This window comes from Lemur catta, chromosome 16, assembly GCF_020740605.2.
Source record: "Lemur catta isolate mLemCat1 chromosome 16, mLemCat1.pri, whole genome shotgun sequence".
Lineage (NCBI taxonomy): Eukaryota > Metazoa > Chordata > Mammalia > Primates > Lemuridae > Lemur > Lemur catta.
This window is the reverse complement of record NC_059143.1, coordinates 46,796,210-46,818,498: the sequence shown is the minus strand read 5'-3', so window position 1 is coordinate 46,818,498 and position 22,289 is coordinate 46,796,210. Positions and strand designations below refer to the sequence as shown.

At 34.2% G+C, this 22,289-nt stretch overlaps 1 protein-coding gene across 1 annotated transcript in view; it reads left to right on the top strand.

The window, feature by feature from the left end:
* LOC123621733 (60S ribosomal protein L36a-like) overlaps nt 1-20,178 on the top strand; it is a 47,176-nt gene extending 26,998 nt beyond the window's left edge. Inside the window, exon 3 of the mRNA XM_045527632.1 lies at nt 19,776-20,178. Within this exon, the coding sequence (XP_045383588.1) occupies nt 19,776-20,126 (351 nt within the window). The 3' untranslated portion in view covers nt 20,127-20,178. The remainder of the gene's footprint in view (nt 1-19,775) is intronic.
* Nucleotides 20,179-22,289: the final 2,111 nt, after the last annotated feature.

Genomic DNA, 22,289 nt, shown 5'->3' with positions numbered 1-22,289 from the left:
ATTAAAAATAATATATACATACATATTTTCTCAATGTAATAGATTTAAAATACACAAGGAAAGTTGTAGCACTCTTTTCACTTTTTGTTAAAATTTTAAAAGCATTGTATCAGAATATTTTTAAATATATACCATCAAAACTGCAGGGTCTTTTTCAATTTATGATTCTGGAAATCAGAAAAACAGTGACTATTGACAATAGTCATATAAAGGTACATTGATGATCTAGTAATATCAGTCAATTTTCCAGCAATATTTGGACTTTTTGAATTGTTTATGCACAGGATGAATTTTCTTTATTGTACGTATCTCCTGTTTCCGAGAAGAATGAACAGATTTTTGCCAAGCAAAATCCTAAAAACTGTGTAGAGCTCTCTCTCTCTCTCAGTCCATGTCATATTTCATTGAAAGCTACTGGTCTTTTTTTTTTTATAAGCACACTAAAAGAGGGACAGATTAAGGATAGCTTTTATGGGATTTATGGGATTGGTTCATTCATTTTTGTATGTGTAGAAAGGTAAGAAAGAAAATGAGTATGAAAGAAAGATAAGAATGCTAAGAAGATTTACTGGTTCCTATTCTATCTTAATTCTCCAAACCCCAACTTCAATAGTTCTGAGTCTACTACTTATTAAAAAAAAAGACTAGTGCAGTTTGCAGTTTAGACCATGTAGTTTCAAGAGTAGTTTTCCCAAAGAGCCTGTGGTAGCTATCTTCATGAATATCCATCTTGGTTTTGTCTCATTATTTTGTGTTGTGATCAGAAGTCTGGCCTTTTAATTCTGTGTGTGGGTTTCAGTTCAAGTTCAACCATGTAAACTGTAAGGCCTAAGGTCAGTGGCTTAATTTTCTCCTGAGCTGCATTTTATCAACTTAGATAATAATATAGAAAGACATTAATAGTGCTTATCCCACAGGTGTGTTATGAGGAGTAATTAAGGTAATCTGTATGACATATCCAGAATTTGTGACTCAGAACAAGCTCTCAATACATTTTAGCTACTATTTTACTATAAAAAAAATCTACATCCTGTTTTTCAATACGTTTACTCCATCTTTCATCTTTGCAATGAATTGTTATTGTTATGGCCTGTGTGGGGGCAAGTGCTTTGGTTCCACTGTCACAGGGAGACTGGGTGCAGAGGCATCGATGAGAGTGTATTTACTTTGGAAAGGCCAGAGATCATCCTGCTCATCTCTCAGCTCAGTGGAATGATAAGCAAATGTGGGATCTTCAATAAAGCCACACGCCTTCCTGGGTCACTTTCATCAAACCACCATCAAAACGAGGCTGTAGCATCCTGACAACTGTCTTATTGTGATAGCGTGGCTGCTAGAGCTCCATTTTTCATTTTTTTAAAGAGATCCTGGGATACTGAGTTTAGCCACTATGTATCGTCAAACTACAAAATGCTTTTGTAAAAATGAAAAAAAAAATCAGTGGGCTTTACTTTCTTACATTCTCTTTGATTTAACAACATTCGTTGCATTGGCTACCAAGTAACAACTACCGTTAAAGTCACTTCCATAAGGCAAGAAATAATTGGGCAGATATTACAAGGTTATAGAGATTTCTGGGCAAGTTCAATCTTATCAGTTAAAACATTTATGGAATGAAAATGATATGCTTCACAATGTTGGAGAAGCATAGCTGAGAAAACATTTATTTCTCAGTGTTTATGCATCACTTTTTATTATTTGATTCCAGCATAATCATACTGGTTTATAGCTCACTTACATAAAATGGCATATGACCATAAGTACAGACAGACACATTCACATCAGATTTTATGTTATGGCATTCAGGCAACAAAAAATCAGAAACATATTATCAAGAATTATGAAAGGCTCACTGTGCCAGGACAATGATTTAAGCAATTAAGTGCTATCTATTGGTGTTTAATGCCTCAATATTTCAGTTAACATACAATGAGGCACATGCATATAATTCTTTAAAATGTGCAGAAAGGTATATGGTCTCATTATACTCTGCATATCAACTCATGTTGACTAGGGAATATGAAAAATTACATGATAAGCTCTCCAAGTATTTCATATGCATAACCACTTTAGGGAATATTTTAGTCAGCAGTCTCCAGAGAAATAGAACCAATAGGGGATACAGATATAGCTATAGCTATAGATATATAGATATACACACATATATACCTATATACACATGGATATGTCAGTAACAGGAATTGGCTCACATAGTTATGGAGGTCAAGAAGACCCACAATCTGTCATCCGCAAATTGGAGAACCAGAAAAATCAGTGATATAATTCAGTCCAAATCCAAATGCCTAAGAATGGAGAGGGGGCAATGGTGTTAAGTCCTGGTCTGACTCCAAAGGCTCAAGAACAAGGATTGTCGATGTCTGAGGGCAAGAGAAGATGAGAAGATGATGTCTCAGCTCAGGAAGAGAGATAAAATTAGCTCTTTTCTGCCTTTTTGTTCTAATCAGACCCTTAACGGATCAGATGGTGCTGCCCGCATGGGTGAGAATGGATCTCTTTACTCAGTCCACTGGGTCAAATGCTAATCTTCTCAGGAGACACTCTTGCATACAAACCCAGAAATGATGTTTACCAGCTATCTGAGCATCTCTTAGCCAGGTCAAATTGACACATAAAATTTCACACTGCAGAAAGATGGAAAATGTGTAAAATTTCTAAAGACTTAAACATGATTATTAGTATTTGTCTTTTTGAAAACACTTTCTTTAAATAATCAACCTAAAAATTAGATTGTTTAGCATTTTTACATATCAGAAATAATAAAAAGAACAAGTGATGTGGATAACAGCAGGATGGCAGCATTTCTCTGTTAGAAAAATAAGTTGTCATTCAGTTGAAAATTGTTGAGTTATGATTTCCTATGTACTAAAATCCTATGGAGGATGCTGTGGGGGTATGAATGTAACTGCATGTTCAAATTTGGAGCTCTAAGATACTAAACCAATGTATTAATTCAACAAATCTCTATTGTACATGTACTAAATTCTAGGGTCTATACTAGGTGCTACAAATAATAACAGTGAGAACAAACAACAAATATCCCAACCTCCTGAGCCAAACAAGAGGAGAATTAGGAGTTAATAATATCATGAATCAAATTTATAATTATAAATTGTAATAAATGTCATGATGTAGAAGTAGATGGCCATTATGAACACAAGAAAGGGTAGAACTTGATTTTGTCTGAACGGTCTAGAAAGAGGTAACCAAGAATGTAGTGTTTGAGCTGAGATGAGAAGCAAGATAGAAAGTATTTGGGAGAATGAGGTGGTGGAAACAGGTTGGGGAATGATGATGGGAAAAGTTTCCTCTCTCGCCCAGAAAGTATGCAATACAGTGAGCTTAAAGGAAGCATAGCTTATTAAAGGAATTGAAATAAACTTGTTTGCAAGCCACAGAGCCAGAGGAAATTGATGCTAGCTCAATCTACAGATTTCAAACAGGACTTACTATTCAGGTATTATAGGTTGCCTTTAGTACTATATGTCTGTTCTTCATTCTAAGAACCAACGGGAACAAAACAGGGTATAAAACAGGGGGTGGAGTGATCAGATTTATGGTTTTAACAACTTCTATCATCTTATTCACATGAATAAACCCTCAAAGACAACAACTTGTTAAATTCCCTGTGTCTTTAAGGATCTGTTAAAATATCTGAATAGACACTCCAAACCATAAATATTTGCACAGACATCCAGAATACGTGCACTCTCAGAGTTTATAGAGCTCCTGAAGCTGTTGATCTTCACGTCAGAAATTCCTACACTGTAGTAAAATGGTATGTGGAGTCTTAGAACAAATGGTCAGGCCCCTGGACATAGAAACTAAGACCTTACAGAAAAGATCTAAGGAGGAAGGACATGAAAACCAAATAATTTTTATTGGGATTAAAAAAAAGTCTAAAAATATTAACCTTACTTTAGGACATAAAGAAAGAGTTTTGAGGACTGGATGGCTTACACTGAGCTCATTAGTTCAGTGAATATAAACCCCAATTTAGGTCCCAGGTAGATTACTACTAACCTAGTACGTTAATTAAAAACACAAAAAATATGAAAAACCAGGGCCCCTTTTGTCGTCTTTGCCCTGTTGACCTCTCAGCCAAATTATCTCCATATATCTAGACAAGCACTTTTTTCTTGGCCTATGTCCTAAATATTTTCAGTTCATACAGATACCCAATTATTTTGTAAGCTGATTCATATCCCTTAAAATTCTTTTTCACTTCTATTTTCCATCTTCTTTTTCCTTCTTCTCTTCCTTCTTCTTTTCTTCCTTTTTCTCTTTCTTCTTTCTTTGTCTGTATATTTGCCCTTGCTCCTTAAATCTGATGCCCAAACTGTTCTTCCAGTACTGTCTATGGCTCTACAGCCTCAAAATGCCACGATCTCTTCCTTCAGACCTTGTTTGTCCAAGCTATTCCACACACAGCCTTGTCTAAGCCAACAGCACAGCTTGAGAGTGTGGAGTGTGGGTTCATTTCAAGTTTTCTCTGGTTGCGGTGACAAAGAACTGATGGTGAATTCAAAACTATGGATGAAGGGGCAGAAAAAAGAGCACAGAAGCTGAGTGTTTTAGAAATAACATTGAAATCGAATGAACATGTTTAAAGAGTTATCATACTTAGAGATTCTGTGTTTCGTGTGTGTTTCTTTGATTTTCAGTAAAGTCAATAACATAAATTTCCATGATACAGGTTCCACCAGAGATGCTGGAACTCTGGTGGCAAATCCAAACCACCATCAGAATAAGAGCAGAAGAGTTCCTTGGTAGGGCAGGAGCTAAATACATCTAAGGTTGTGGCATGCTTACAAAGAAACGAATCTACCAAGGAGAGAACCCTGTAATGAGGTGACTGCCAGATTCTAGGAGAGGTAATGAGTTTTGGAAATCGGTAGTGCAAGTGGTAGGAAAACAAAAATTATAACTAAATTTGACAGACCTTAAATATAGAACAATTGTTTAGGAGAAGATACAGAAAAATACTGAACCTCTGTGAAAAGAAATGTGTTTGTATTATTGACATTGAAAAATAAATCAAAGATTAGCTCAGGGAAGGAAAAAAATGAGTTAAATTTTGGATAACATGAGTTTAAAATGTTTATGGAAGATTCTGGTAAAATGTACAGCAAGCTATGTTTAGTAAGGTAAGTTTGCTGCTCGGGAGTAATGTCAAGGACAGAGATAGATTTCAAAGTCATCTTATTAATATATACGTAATTAGTAATGCCAAAGTAACTAGTTGTGTAGACAAAGAAACCAGTGCAGATAAGGAGTGATAAGAAGGTCAGAGTCAGAATAAGAAAGTAGAAGGATGTTTACATAACAGAACCAGAGGAGATAAAGAGTATGATTGATGAGGTCATACTAGTTCTAGGAATTTAAAATATTGTGAAAGCCAACATAGAAGGATTTCTAGGAAGCTGGGTCTCAACAGTGTCAAATAGTCCAGACACATCAATGAGCATGAGCACTCAGAAATTTAATCACCAGGAAGTAACTGGGGCTTTTTAAAGAACAGGTTCAATGGACTAATGGTGATAAAAATGCTACGGCATTAAAGAATGGGTAGTCGCTAAAAGACATGAGATGGTGAGTGTACACTGCTTTTGAGAGTTTTTTCATCTGTTGTGGAAAACACAAGATAAAACAATGCATGGTTTCTAAAATGAGTGAGATTTGAGTGTTTTTTTAAATGTCTGAATGGAAAGATGAAAGAAAGGAAGTGTTTTTAAAGATGCAAGCAAGAGAAAATACTTGAAGGATTAGGATATCAAAGAAAAACACTGAATAGAGTGCACAGATCAAGAACACAGAAAACAGTTTAGCCTTAAAGAGCAGAATGGCTAAACCCTGAGTGATATAAAGAGAATATCTATACATATAAACATGCAAATTAAGCATAAAATAGCTTTCATGTGGATGATAAAGAATGTGGGAAAACCCTGGAAAATTACCCAGGGAACATTTCAAAAGGATTTTAAGAGCAGGTATTATTGCAATAAATAGGTAAATCTATCTTCTCTAGTCAGGGCACTGATTTACCCTCTTTTGATCTGTATTGATATGGATATGTACTAACATCATTTCATATCAAAGCACACATTATAGACAACTAACAAAGATAAAATAATCCATCACGACAGCTGAAGGGAAGAGGGGTGAGTGCAGTATGTATCTTTTTAAATCATCATGGGTGTCTTTCATGAAGAGAACCAAAAGGCACACACTGTGGCAGGTCAGGAGCCATTCAAACTTAAATAAGTCAAAAGAAAAATTTAGGAGCCCCTTTCAAGGCAATACAAATCCCAATAATAAAAGGTTCTTTAAATACATCAAAAAGACTGATTCATTCAGCAAGCATTTATCCTGTACCTATTCCATGAAGACCTGGGGAAAATCATTGATTTAAAGATTCCTAAAAGAAAAAACATGGAATTGTTACCCCAAATATCAAGGTTTGGTTGCCTGGCGGGTAACAAATGACTCTTTAGGAGAAAACGGCTTTTGGAAGAGCTTTTATCACTTGTAGCAAGTGAGGAGAGCACTGGAAATACTTTTTAAAGTAGTGTCTCCCTGAGGGATAGTGTGGCATGAGCTGTTCATGGGCTAACAGAGAAAGAAGAAGATGTGTCATTATATGTAAGGGCATGTTTTTAACATGCATGTGTGGTTAGTTGTCATGTTCCCACACAGGTCGTGTGTTCTGGTAATGAAGCTATAGCTCTTCACGGGGTGGAGACTTCAGCGTGGAAATGAGTAAAGGTTATTGAGTTTATTTACAGACAGTCAGGGTCTGTCAGGGGCCAGTTTGAGTCAACTAAATAGCCACAGTCCTTATAAACAAAGGCTGTGGAACAGGTTGATAGTTTAAGTTGGTCAAATTTTTATATTTTCCAGAGACTCTCTTTCCTTTTTATAAAACTTCCCTTAGAAATATCTTATTTTCTATTTGTAAGGGATCAGGGGTAGTTTTTGTCTGCTAAGTAGTCATATGCCCCATAAAATAAGGCTGTCAAACAGGTTGATTGTTCAAATTGGTTGAATTCTTATATTCTCTGGAGACTCTCTCTTTCTACTTACAAAATGAAGGACAGAAGTGAAAATTTCACCCATTTTTATTTTTAAAAAATTATCAGACAGTCCCCCAACTAAATTTTCTTTAGTGTTGCATGACATATTTTTAAACAATTTTTAAATTGTGAAATAATTTTAGATTAATAGAAGAGCTTCAAAGAGAGTACTGAGAGTCCACATACACATTTTCCCAACCTTCCTAATATTAACATTTTACATGAACATGGCGCAGTTGTCAAAATTAAGAAATTAACTTTGCATTAATACTATTAACTAAACTAGAAATTTTATTTGGATTTAACACATTTTTACATTAATGTGTTTTTTCTGCTTCTATACAATAGGCAGAAGAGGTGACTTCCACAGACTGAATCCTATAAGAAATCCCCAGATCCTTGAGGATAGAGCAGGTGGCACGAAAGCTAATGTAGATCCTAAGAAGTTAACATATCCTGGTGAAACAATACCTTTACCACACATGCAAGAGACTTGTGTGCCTCATTTCCACATATTTCAATGTTATCAATTCTATAATAAAACATTGTTATCTTAAACAAAGAGGAAAGAGACAAAAATTCTATGCACAACAATTATCTCTTCTTAACTTCTTTACAAAAACTATCTTTATCCATTGACTATTATTCAGAATATCCTAAAGGCTCAAATGGTAACTCCATATAAAAAAGTAATGTTTAATTCTATTCTGAACTGGTGCCTCTACATTTAGGCATAATAAATCTATGTCCATACAGTGAGTGCTAAATGAAGTAATCAAGTGATAAAATCTCAGGGTATATTAGGTGAGGTATGCCCCATATTACTAGCTATTGCTCACACTCAAATCAGACTCCTATCTGCCCTCCTTTTGATGGTGTGACATGAACATTACAGATCTTGAAGAGCTCTTTTCACCCTCATATGGGCAAAAACCAACCCAATGCTAAGAGCGTTATCTAGCTTTCTTTCAATCTGTGCCAGATCTCAGGTTTTCTTAGCCATCCTGTTTACTTTGAATATATTTCTACTGTATAGAACTATATTATATGGTTTCTGTTTTTCATTATTACCAGTTTTGGAAAGTTTTTAAAATATGGTTGGTTTTTTGGCTAATCTTGAAGCTTGGGTCAAGATAGGACTATTTGCAATAGTCCTAAATGTTTGTATAAATCCTTCATGATATTTTATAAGATATGCTTTAATCATTATGTGAAAATGAGGTTTTGGTTGGATAAAGAGGAAATCATTACCTTATCTTTTCTACATACAGTATTCTAAAATTCAGAAAAGACATTAAAATAAAATTCCTTTCCCGGTTCTCATGCTTATAAATCAATCCATCAATCAATGAAATGTAAAAATTTTGATCAACAGGATAATAAATGGCTAGTAATTCAAAAAGGACTACAGAAGCTTAGACAAATATCATGTATTTCCTCCCTTCAAATGCGGACCCTATATTCTATCTTCTAGTAATGATTGAATAAATAGTTTGTATCACATTATCATTCCTGCCATCAAAAATTACAAATTCTAAAAAAATATAAAAATCAACTATCTGAAGGTCCTAGAGGGCATATAATAACAACCAGAAACTGAATGATATATGTTCCTTACAGGATGGAATTCACAGTGGTTAACACTCAATTGTTATCTACTTTTCCTCTGGAGATACTCACTGAGAGGCACAGTAGTCAAGTAAGGAAGGACCCAGCTGACACGTGGGAGGGACCCGGTCCTTAGCATGTGGAGTCCTCAGGGGACTCCAAGGACAGGGTGACTTCAATAATTAGACTGACTGGTTACCTCTGATATTTAGAATTACTGGCTCCTCTTTTCTCCATAGTTTTACACACTCAATTCTTATTCCTCTTGCGCTGTATTTGTGCTGGCTGTTAGCAGACCTGCTAGGTAGACAATTGTTTCCATACCATTTCATCCATTTCACTTAAGATGAGTTTGACTATGTAAAGTAAAATATACATATTTTTATACATATATATATGTATATAAACACTTTTTCAAACCATCAATTCTATGAAGGCTTTAGCAAGTGACTCAGATCCATGACCTTGGTTGGGTCATGAAGCATTTTCTGATTCATGCCCTTCATTCATACAAGTAGTTACTGATTGAATTTACACACACCATGTATTCATTCATTTGATCTAAAATTTACTTAAATGAATGCATTAAAGAATGTTTTCAAAAATGAAGTATGTCATCAACATCATGTTTTATTTTTACTCATACAACATCTACAACCATCAGACCACGACAATTTGATGCATTTTATATAGAAAGAGTATGAATCCCTCTCTGTCCTAAGATCACCTCCTGGAGTTGTTATTCAGAATGGAGAAAAGTAGTGATTACTAGCATAAAGGACTCAGAATTAGACTTTGGTCTCCCAAAGCAGTAATCACGTCACTTCTACAAACTGTTTAACCTGTTGAGTGTGAGATTGCTTTGGCATCTATTATAATTAAATTTGGCATTGATTTGGCCTAGAAGAATAAAATATTGTATATTATTACATGAAAATTCTAATTTTCTTATTGCTAATATGTTATTTAACAAACCATCAAAGATTATGTTTCTAAACATATAAAAGCTAATTACCTATTGACAAAGACTGGAGTTATCTATTCATGAGTCAGCAAAGCCTGCTCTTAACTCACGGCTTTTGCAGCAGCTCTTTCCTGTACACCTTTTCTGCATATCCTACAGCTCATTTCTTCATTTTCTTCAGGTCTTATTCTTAAATAAAAGGTCACTTTTTCAGTGAGTCCTTCCCAAAAAAATCCTAGTTAAAACTGCAGCTATCTACCCTGAATTTCCCAGTACTTTCCCAGCTTTTTTTCTACTCATTACTCTTAGGACCATTTGACATACTGTATAACTACTAATTTATTGATGTATGATATGTCTCCATGCACTGGAATGTAATCTCTAAGGAACTTTGGTCTTTTACGTTCACTGCTACATCTCAGCCTAGAACAATGCTTGGCACATAGTTCACATTACATAAATATTTGTTAAGCAAGTGAACATTCTGTGTAACTCTAGTTAAAGTGTTAATGGATACTGTGAGGTCAAGACTTTGACTTAATTAACTTCAATGTGTAAATTAATTTAAATTCCTTCTTCATGCATAATTGTATTTTTGAAATAATAAAGCATATGACAATTGAAGAAAATGAAATTTTTTCTTATTATAAAAACTGATTTCATTTGAGGATGAAAATTAATTTACCACATAACTATTTTCTTTGAAATATTATACATGGATAACTTCTAGACAGTTGAGGAATGCATGGTTATATTAAATAAGTTTCAACACAATCTAGACTCTATTACATTGATATGAGAAAATGTTGCCAGCATATGAAAAAATTAGCTAAGTTTTAATACTTAAGTGATTAGCAGACAGTATATAAAGCATAATTAATGCATAATAATTATTGTTTTTCAATAAACTATTAACATTGGTTTGTATTCTTCCAAAAATATATAATTAATATACTTATAAAATAATATAAAGCGTACCAAAGATATTTTCAATCTAAATATAAGTAAAAAAGATACTATTTATATAGGTACTAGCAATGTGCAATATACATTAGGATCTTGATCAAGGGTATAAAAACATTTTTTCTTGGTTTATGCATGAAAGACAAACATAGTTCTCTAAGACATGAGCTATGCAAAATTTTGAGTAAAATGCAATTACAATTATTGAGAATTATGTTGACAGCCTATTCAAAATTTCACGGTTTTTACAGCAAATGCTTCAAATTATGAACTAAATTTGGTGTTCAACTAAACGAAGAAATCTTTCTGTACAAAAGTTATCTGAAATGTGACAATAGGCAAAAGATATCATTAAGGGTCCTTTAGATGCTGCTCTAGGCTTGTACCTCTGATTGACTCACTATTGAATAAGCTATTGGATAACACTGTAACATCTGATTTGAACTTAGATTTTATTGTTTTGTAGAAGTGCAAATATTTTTTACCCAGAAATAATCAAAAAGTATTTATGACTCTGTCAGCCGTTATCCAGTTTTATGTCTAATTCATCAAACTTAACACTTCTTTATTAAATGCCTATACATATTCAGCTCCTCAAATGTATTTTGAGCCAGTTTCAACATTTTACTAGTTCTCTCATTAATTGATGAATTGAATAAAGTCTTTGAGATGTGTTCATTTTATATTTTCAAGAGAATCTTCATTTTAACTTTTTCTCCCTGTGTAATATGTATTCGCTGTTAACAATTATACATTGTACAAACATACAAATATATATGTATGCACATACATATATTTGTATAATTGGCATATTAACACCAATATGTAAGGTTTGATATATATATATATATATATTTTTTTTTTTTTGAGACAGAGTCTCACTCTGTTGCCCAGGCTAGAGTGAGTGCCGTGGCATCATCCTAGCTCACAGCAACCTCAAACTCCTGGACTCAAGCAATCCTCCTGCCTCAGCCTCCCGAGTAGCTGGGACTACAAGCATGCGCCCCCATGCGCGGCTAATTATTTCTATATTAGTAGAGACGGGATCTTGCTCTTGCTCAGGCTGGTCTCAAACTCCTGAGCTCAAACAATCCGCCCACCTCGGCCTCCCAGAGTGCTAGTATTACAGGCATGAGCCACCGCGCCCGGCCGGTTTGATATATTTTGACATATTTATACAACCATAATACCATCTCCTAAGTTAGTAAACATATTCAACACTAAGTTTGGATGTTTAAATCCCAGCTGCTTGACTTTCCCTTAAGTTAGTCCCTTAAATCTCCGAATTCAGGTTGCCTATTGATAATGGAGGATGAGTCTTATATTTATAGGAAAAGAATGTTGTGAGAAACAAATGAGAGAATAAATGCAAAAGTACAAGTTTCCACAAATATATTTAAGGCATAAAGAATTAGCTACCACATGCATATAGCCTATTATTTAATTTTTTTAAATTATCTATAATAATAAAGTAATAATTATAACTAATATACAGTGACTTAAGTGCCTAGTATTGTTCTAAGCATTTTACACATATTAACCAATTTAGTTTTTAATGATTTAATTGACCAATTTAATTCAATTTACAGGTGAGACAGACAATATAAAGAAAGAACAAAAACCATATTCAAGAATTTCTGACAGTGTAGAAGCATTTGGCTAGGGAGAATAAAGATTTATATCTTAATTACCTATGACAGTATTGTATACATGACAGGGTTTCAAAAACATTTATTAAAAACTACGATGCCAATGATTAAATATTTAATTGAATATAACCAGTGCTTAAAATCTTAGTCCTTATTTTCTTTCCTTCCCATGAAATTGTTTCAGTGTAAAATTTAATTATTACTTCTTAAGCTAGTTACCACATCTTGATATTTCCTGCATATTTTTGGCTGAACTACAACCTCATGGATGATCAAAATTATCATATATTTAAAGAGACCTGATTTTGATGTTAACAGATTTTATAGTTTAAAAAGTTACATGATATATGATCTTTTGTGGCTGACTTATTAATTTAATGTAATGTTTTTAAAGTTCATCCACACTGTGGCATATATCAATACTTCATTCTTTTTTAAGGCTGAATAACATTCCATTATATGTATATCCACAGTTGGTATATTCATTTACTCAGTCATGGGCATTTTGGTTGTTTTCACCTTTTGGTTATTGTAAATTGTACTTCTATGAACATTTGTGTACAAGTGTTTGATTATTTGTTTTCCATGTTGGGCGATATATACATAGGAGTGGAATTACTATGTATGATAATTCTGTTTAACTTTTTGAGTCACTGTTAAATGTTATATGAAATATTCCAAGTTGGTAAACTTTTAGAGGCAGAAAGGAGACTAGTGGTTGCTAACAGTTTGGAGGAGGAAGGAATAAAGGATGACTGCTTAAAGAGCATACAATTAGGGCTCTCCAGAGAAGCAGAACCAATAGGATATATCCATATCAATATTTATGTCTATATATCCATCTAGAAAGGGATTAACCATAAAGAATTGACTCATGCGATGGTGGAGGCTGAGAAGTCCCACCATCTCCTGGCTTCAGCTTGAAGACCCAGGAAAGCCAGTGGTGTAATTCAGTCCCAGTCCTAATTTGCCTTCCCTCCATGCAGTGGTGCCAAAACTACCACCTGTGGACTTACAAGATGCCTTGTAATATAATTCAAGTTTAGCAATGGCCCTGTGTACATGAAATTCATTGGTCTTACCACATTACCATCATTCCAAAGCAACTGGCTTGAAAGAACTGTCAAGTGGATTTTTGGAGATGCATTACAGTGCCAGCTAGGTGGTAATATCTTGCAAGGCTGGGACAGCTTCTCCAGGAGGCCCTGAACCAACCTTCAACATATGGTGCTGTTTTTCCCATAGCCAGAATTCACAGGTCGAGAAACCAAAGGGTGGAAACGGGGTAACAATTACCCCTGGTGATCCAATAGGATGACCACTTTCACCACTGCTATTTAACATAGTACTACAAGTTCTAGCTAGAGCAATCAAACAAGAGAAAGAAATGAAGGGCATCCAAATTGGAAAGGAAGAAGTCAAATGATCCTTGTTCATTGATGATATGATATTATATATAGAGAAACCTAAAGATTCCACAAAAGAATCTATTAGAATTAATAAATTCTGCAAAGTTGCAGGATGCAAAATCAACATACAAAACTCAGTCATATGTCTATATGCCAACAGTAAACAATCTGAAAAAGAAATGAGGAAACTAATCCCATATACAATAGCTACACATAAAATAAAATACTTAGGAATAAACTTAACCAAAAAGGTGAAAATCCTATAATTAAAATCATAAAAGCTTAATTAAAGATATTGAAAGAGGACACAAAAAATGGAAAAATATTCCACGCTCATAGATTGGAAGAATCCATATTGTCAAAATGTCCACACTACCCAAAGCAATCTACAAAGTCAGTGCAACCTCCATCAAAATGCCAAAGACATTCTTCACAGAAGTTTTAAAAAATAATCCTTAAATTTATATGTAACCACAAAAGACCCAGAATAGCCACAGCCATCCTGAGCAAAAAGAACAAAACTGGAGGCATCACTTTCCCTGACTTCAAATTATACTACAGAACAGTAGTACCCAAAACAGCATGGTACTGGCATAAAAACAGACACACAGACCAATGAAATAGAATACAGAACACAGAAATAAAATCACACATCTTTAGTGAACTTATCTTCAACAAAGGTGTCAAGAACATACATTGGGGAAAGGCCAGTCTCTTCAATTGATGGTGCTGCGAAAACTGGATATCCATATGGAGAAGAATGAAACTAGATCCTTATCTTTCACTGTATACAAAAATAAAATGAAAATGAAATAGATACCTAAATCTAAGACCTGAAACCATGAAACTACTAAAATAACACATTGGGAAAATGTTTCAGGATATTGATCTGGGCAATGGTTTCTTGACTAATACCCCCAAAGCACAGCCATCCAAAGCAAAATTGGACAAATGATGTCACAACAAGCTAAAAAGTTTCTGCACAGCAAAAGAAACAATCAACAAAGGGAAGACACATTCCACAGAATGGGAGAAATTATTTGCAAACTACTTATCTGACATGGATAATAACTAGAATATATAAGGAAATCCAACAACTAAATAGGAAAAAATCAAATAATCTGGGCAAAGGATCTCAATAGACATTTCTCAAAAGAAGACATACAAATGGCCAACAGGTGTATCAAATAATACTCAGCATGTTTAGTTATCAGAGAAATGAAAATCAAACCTTTGAGATATCATCTGACCCCCATTAAAATGGCTTTTATTGAAAAGACAGGCAATAATGAACTCTGGCAAGGATGTGGACAAAGAGGAACCCTTGTACACTGTTGGTGAAAGTGTAAATTAATCAACCACTATGGAGATCAGTATGGAGGTTCTTCGAAAACTGAAAATAGAACTACCATATAATCCAGAAATCCCACAGCTGGGTGTCTTTCAAAGGAAGGGAATTGAGTATATTGAAAAGATATCTGTATTCCCATGTGTATTGCAGCACTGTTCACAATAGCCAAGATTTGGTTGGAATCAACCTAAGTTTCCATCAATGGATGAATGGATAAGGTACTTATACACAACGGAATATTGTGTAGTCACAGAAAAGAATGAAGTCCTGCCATTTGCAACAACATAGATGGAACTGGAGAACATTACGTTAAGTGAAATAAGCCAAGCACAGAAAAACAAATATTGCATGTTCTCACTGATATGTAAGAGTTAAATATTAAAAACAATTGATGTCATGGAGACATAGGATACTGTGATGGTTACCAGAGGCTGGGAAGGGTAGTGGGGAGGTGGGGATAAAGGATAAGGTGAGGATAGGTAATGGGTATGAAAATTAGAAATGATAAATGCCTGAGGTGCTAGATGCCCTAATTACCCCGATTTGATTAATTCACATTGTATGCCTGTATTAAAACATCACATGTGTGCTATAAAGATATACAACTATTATGTACCCATAATAATTTAACATAAAAATAAAGAAAAAAACAAAAAAATATAAATTGGTTTCTTAATAAAAGCTTATAATATTAAATTTCATTCAAATAACATTAAGTCTTCTTTAAATAATGATCTTCTTTAAATTTGAATAAGAATTTAAAATCAGGAAGATTACTTAAAATAGAACTGAATTCTGATAAAGGCCAATTGCTCAATTAATTCAACTTTCAAAAACTAGAAAATAAGTTACTGCATACTAAATCTAAATTAGTCAAAGACCTATGGGGACAACAGAAAATTAACCATTTGTGGTTCACTACCAGCAAGGACACTAACTTCATATATGAAGTCAAACAGAAATTATGACAAAGTTACATGATGATTATGAGAGATTACATGAATAATGGAAGTCTCAAATTAACCCGAGAGTCACTAGCAGGCAGAAGCTTCTCCATCCTGTCAATCTTAAATTCATTAAGAGATTCCGAATATACTGCCTCCATGGAGTGAATCCATTCATTCTAATATGTCAATCTCACTGAATGGTTTTCACTGTACCCTAAAAATGCCTTTATGTAGACACACATTTAATTAGAATCACTAAAAGATTGTTTTTCTTCCCTATACCTAAAAATCAAGACCATAGAAAAATTATGAAATTAAATTTATTACTTAAGGATTTGAAGTTTTGAGCAAATCAGAAAGTGACAAGATTGAAATGCAATAATAAAATTTATGATTAAAAATGAGGAGGTTTTGGATTCAACTAGCAGCTAGTCAGTCATGTGAAAATTGTATACGGTATTTACTACCCTAAATCAGGTACCACCAAAGTCAGCTAAAAGCAAGGCAAAGATAGTCGATTGAGATTTTCAGAAATAAAGGGTTGCAATTTTAGATCTGTTTTAATTATTATTCATTGATTTTAATACAGATATTCATCTTGTATGGCAAGGTATCAAAATAAGTCATGAGAATTTTGGTCAATTTATATACTTGGCTTAATTGATCTCTACTTAGGCAATATTCTATCTCAGGGTGATTGGCACAGGCCAGGACAAATCTGTGGTCTAGCTATGCCAGTGCAGCCTCATTTATTGTACTTGTCATACAAGTGTAACAAAGATGTCTTTGTGGTTTCCTTGCTTTAAGAACTGGACAAGCTGAGCTCCAATCTGTTGGTCTCAACAATTTTGAACCTTGGAATTTCACACCGAGTTAAAGTTCAATAACTATCCTCACATATCTGGAGCTCACATTGTTCTGATGACCTCTGGAGCTTTTCTTCTGCATTTCCAGAATCAGGTTAGTTGATGGATTTGTCTGCTCTCTTGCATGTTCTGTCCCTTGTGTGTGTCCTATATCTCAGGCCCAGGTAAGAAACCTAGTCACATCCTACCATTTTCAGACGCATATGCCATTCTTCAGCTTTCTAGCAAGAAAATTCTCTGCAACAGGATTTGCTGAAGATCATTGACATAGCTGAGTTGAGTGTGGCTTAAGTGAGGGAAGGGAGTAGGTTGGAGAAGGAAGGGAGGATATTTATGGAGAAGAGAATATCTGTAGAGACATAACCAACTTGACATTAGACACCTCTGTCCTTAAATATCTTTAAGGCACACATCAAGTGTCCTGATAATCTCTCTTCTCTCCTTCCTCTCAATCTCTCCTACCTAAAATTTCTCTTAATTCCAAATGCAAATAAAATTGATTTTTTTTCTTTTACTAAAACTATTTGCATGTCAGGGTTTTATTTTTCACTAAATTTTAATGAGTCATCAAGAGGTTAAAAGTGACATCATAATATCATAAAACAATCTTGGGTTTGGTTATGCCTATAAAATGTTAAGTCTATGTGTTTGGAGTTAATACTAAATTCACAGAGAAAACAGATATTAGTACTAAACAAGGGGAAAAGAATTTGAGAATGTTACATTTCCAAAATAAAAATGAGAGTGGAAACACAGTCAAAAACCTGTACAGAGGTTTAGACACAAAGCACATCTGTTTCCACTGTTAAAATGGTCCATTTAAACACAGAAATACTCCTCAACAAATATATTTTCTTGTAAATATGTCAAATAGGCACACTCTTATAAATGTTATTTTATGTCATTCATTTCTTCACGAAGAGTATTTTTGTTTGGATTCTGAAAGAGCCACCAGCAGTACTTTGTGGTTATTAAATATTTAGACAGCACATTGAATTGCGGAATTGAGAAAGCAATTATGTTTTCTATGTACTGGGCCACATGGAAAATAGGTATATTGGATAGGAGAACATCTCCTGATTTCTAAATATTCACACTGAGGAAAACATCGAATCATCTTTCACGTTGAAAAGTCATAGCACAATCAATTACAGACAGAATACCTATATTTACAATCATATTTTATATACATGCATACACGTGTATATATATTACTGAGCAGAGTAGATTTCAAAAGAATAGTTTATTTTCTTTTGGGGGTAAGGAGTTATTCATTTCAAAGAAGTGCTGAATTTCCCATATTTTGGCTGATGTTAGAAAGTGTGACACAAATCACATCCTGAGTCGATGATTTGCAGTACTAGGAACAGAATTTCACAATTGTATTATCCAGATGAGATTTTATCATTTATCCCTTCAGCTTTTCATTCACTCAGTTAACATATAGTTCTTCAACTTTGTCTTTAATAAGCCATCAATTATAAGATGCATTATTTTATGAATTACTAATAAAAGAAAAATACTATGAATTCAAATCCAGGGTAAATTAATAATCCTATGCAACATATGAATCAGTTGTATAGTCCTCTCATTACTTTGAGGTTTCTTTCATCTATTTCCAAGGGATTTTGTGATTTTTATCTCTATTTGGTTTACAATACCAGGCATGGGATTAGCAATCATTTTGCATATGTGTCAATAGTCAAACCTTATCTGCTTGTAGGTATTTTCCTTTCTTACCATAAAGCACTTGGATGTGGTTTTGCAAGACAATATGGGAAAACTATCATTGTTCCTATGAAGACTATTTGTTTCACTAATATTAATGATATGCTCCACTGCTCCCTTTCTTTCCCTGTCTGTGAACACAATAATGATGAAACATTGTTGCAATCTTTGAAAGATTTTAAATGACAATTAAACCAACAGATAAAGTGACAACAATGCATACTACTTGATTGTAGTGATGAAAATATAAACAAGTTGGGCCAAGTGCTCACAGGCATAGGAAAAGACAATTGGCTTAGCCCTGTCTTTTGGCCACTATGATTGTAAAATGCCATTGATTGTAAAATAATGCACATGTAACATGAAAAAAGAAACTGTTAAGAAATAATGTACTGTAGTATTTATTGAACTTCACCATGTGCCAGAAACTGTGCTAAGTATAGGAAGATTTCAAAGAAAAGTGGCTCATGCTCAAGACTTGTGTAGTAAAGTATTAATAGTATTAAATATATGTCCTCTATGAAAACATAGAAAATACACTGTGGTAAAAAAAAAAAAAAGTTTGCTGAAGTTTAGAATGTTTCCAGGCTCTTGACATAAAAATGTTACAAGAGAATGTCTTGGAAATATTTGTTATATATGTAGAGAAGTATATCTGTGAGATAAATTATTTATAAATTGCTGGGCCAGAGAATAGAGATTATGTGAGTTTATAATTTTGATAGACATGAATATAGGATTGGTTAAATAAGTTATGATATATTCATAGAATAGAATGTAAAACAGCCATTAAAGAGAATAAAACACTGTGGAAAATGGGTATAGAAATTTCTCAGAAAATTAAATGTAGAATTGCCATATGACCCAGCAATTCTACTTCTGGATATATATCCAGAAGAATTGAGGCAGGAACTCCAACAGATACTTGTACATCTGTGTTCATGGCAGCATTATTCACAAGAGCCAAAAGATGGAAACACCCGAAGTGTCCATTGACAGATAAATGGATAAATAAAATGTAGTATATACATACAATTGAATATTATTCAGCCTTAAAAAGAAGAAAATTCTCATACATGCTTACAACATGGATGAACCTTGAAGACATTACGCTAAGTGAAATAAAAGTCACAGAAAGACAAATACCATATGATTCCACTTATATGAAGTACTTAGAGTAGTCCAATTCATACTGACAGTCTTTCGTTGCCAATGGTGCATACGCAAACATCGTGAACATTCCTAAAACTCACCGGACTTTCTGTAAGAAATGCGGCAAGCACCAACCCCACAAAGTGACACAGTACAAGAAGGGCAAGGATTCTCTGTATGCCCAGGGAAAGCGGCGTTATGATAGGAAGCAGAGTGGCTATGGTGGGCAGACTAAGCTGATTTTCCAGAAAAAGGCTAAAACTACAAAGAAGATTGTGCTGAGGCTTGAGTGTGTCGAGCCCAGCTGCAGATCTAAGAAAACTGTGGCTATTAAGAGATGCAAGCATTTCGAACTGGGAGGAGATAAGAAGAGAAAGGGCCAAGTGATCCAGTTCTAAGAGTCTTTTGTTTTATTATGAAGACAATAAAATCTTGAGGTTATGTTAATTACTTCATTTGGTTACCGTTGGTCTTTTGGGAGGGAATAAACTAGAGCCATCGATAAAATTACCCTTGTGGGGAAATTAAAAAAAAAAAAAAAATCATACTGACAGAAAGTAGAATGATGGTTGCCAGGGGTTGGGGGAAGGAGAAAATGGGGAGCTGGTATTTAATGGATATGGAGTCTCAGTTTAAGAAGATGAAAAAGTTCTGGAGGGACAGTGATGGTTACACAACAATATGAATGTTCCTAATGCCACTGAACTGCACACTTAAAATTGGTTAAAATGGCAAATTTTATGTTATGTATACTTTACCACAATGAAAAAAATACTACACCCCCCCCCCAAAAAAAAAGTGTGCTGAAAGAATTCAAAGAGAATAGTCCTTCAAGGTGACAGGACCAAAACATACTTCAGCATAAAGGTATCATTTCATCTAACGTTGAAAGAATCATAGAATTTGCATAAGTGGGATGATGACTGGAAAGATATTTCAATACAAAAACAGATTGCCAGTCAAGGTTTGAAAGCATGAAAGCAAGGAGGATACTCAAAAATGGTGAGTGGGTTTATTTGCCTTAAGCTTAGCATATGAGAAGAGGTAATTACAAATGAGATCGGAACAGACTCTAAATAGGGAAGGATTCTTTACTGTATGATTAGAAAACAAGGTCAGTTTTTTCTGAGGTTACTAACTTATGACTAGAGACGTTTTTCCAGGAAGCCAAACCTACATTGTTGACTTATCTGAGCAAATATGGTAATTTGACAAAAGTTAGACTTTGGGTGCACAGCAATAGCCTCAACTGTAAGTGGAAAATGAGAACTATCCGGTGAGAGAGATGTTTTTCTCCATCTCTGTCCTCAATAACAGGTGGTACTTAGTAACAAAAGTAAATTAGAACAAATATCTTTCTACTGACAAGTCAAAAACTTTGAATGAGAGATTTGCTCCACAACAGAGGAGATTTGCCAATTCTTCTGGCAGAATGGGCAAAACTTATAGTCAGATTGGATAGCAAGAGCTTATAGAAAGGAAAATTAGGAAGACCAAAATACCTGCTAAATTTAGTAACAGTTTTGAGCACATATTTCTTTTCTTGTGAGTGGAGGTAAAAGTGCACAATAAGATAAACCTTTTCCAAAATACAGTTGGAAATTGTATTTCTCATGAATGTAGAAAAAAATGTAACTTGTAAATTGAGAAATAAAACACAAGGAAGCAACAGATCAACAATAGTTCCCCTTTTCCAGGGACTTGGCAAAATAAAAAAACTGCTGAGTTATTTATTGTCCTTAGGTAGCAGACAAACTAGAAGCAGAAGACCCCAAGCTTAAAAACGAACACATAGCTATGAAATTCATGAACTTGTCAAACCATTTCCCCATTCTGAAGCTTTCAAAAGACCTAGTAATTTGCTTAAATCAATTATGAAAAAATGTTTTGTATTTATTCGTTTATTTCATTGTCTCAGCACACACTAAAACATCATGGAATTTCGAAGGGAAAGAAATGCTTATGCATTTTTATCTTGTCTGTGTATCCATTGAAAATCCATTTGGTCAATCTTTGGGTGACTCAGTCCATTTAACAAAGAGTACTACACACAATAAAGGATAAGTCAAGGAATTCTTGACATTGAAATGCTCAGGTATTTTTTATTTATTGAAAAAAAAACTTTTGAAATGCCATTTTCAATCTTCAATTTTCCTTCTTTCTTAAATTACCCATTATTATTGCCACACAGCTTTCCACGAGTTTTCAAATACCATAGGCGTCCTTATTTAACCATCCAGACACTGAATAGCTGCTAATCAAGCCACAAAGCACAACCTGGGCCCACCAGAGGTGACCTGTAGGTCCCCTGGAACCTGCTCTATCTTATAATTGACACACTCATATCACCAAATTGTTAAAATGCAACAAAAAGTAGTTTCAATAGGAAATGTTTTCTATTCAAATGTCTGTAAGAACTAAAAACCTTCCAAAAAGCTTTTTATAAGGATGCAATCCATATGAACAGGTTAAGAGTTTATAACCTTTTAAAATGAGTTAAAATGCTTCAAAAGTTTTACAAAATAAGCATTCCAAAACACAAGGACTCACAAGCATCCAGA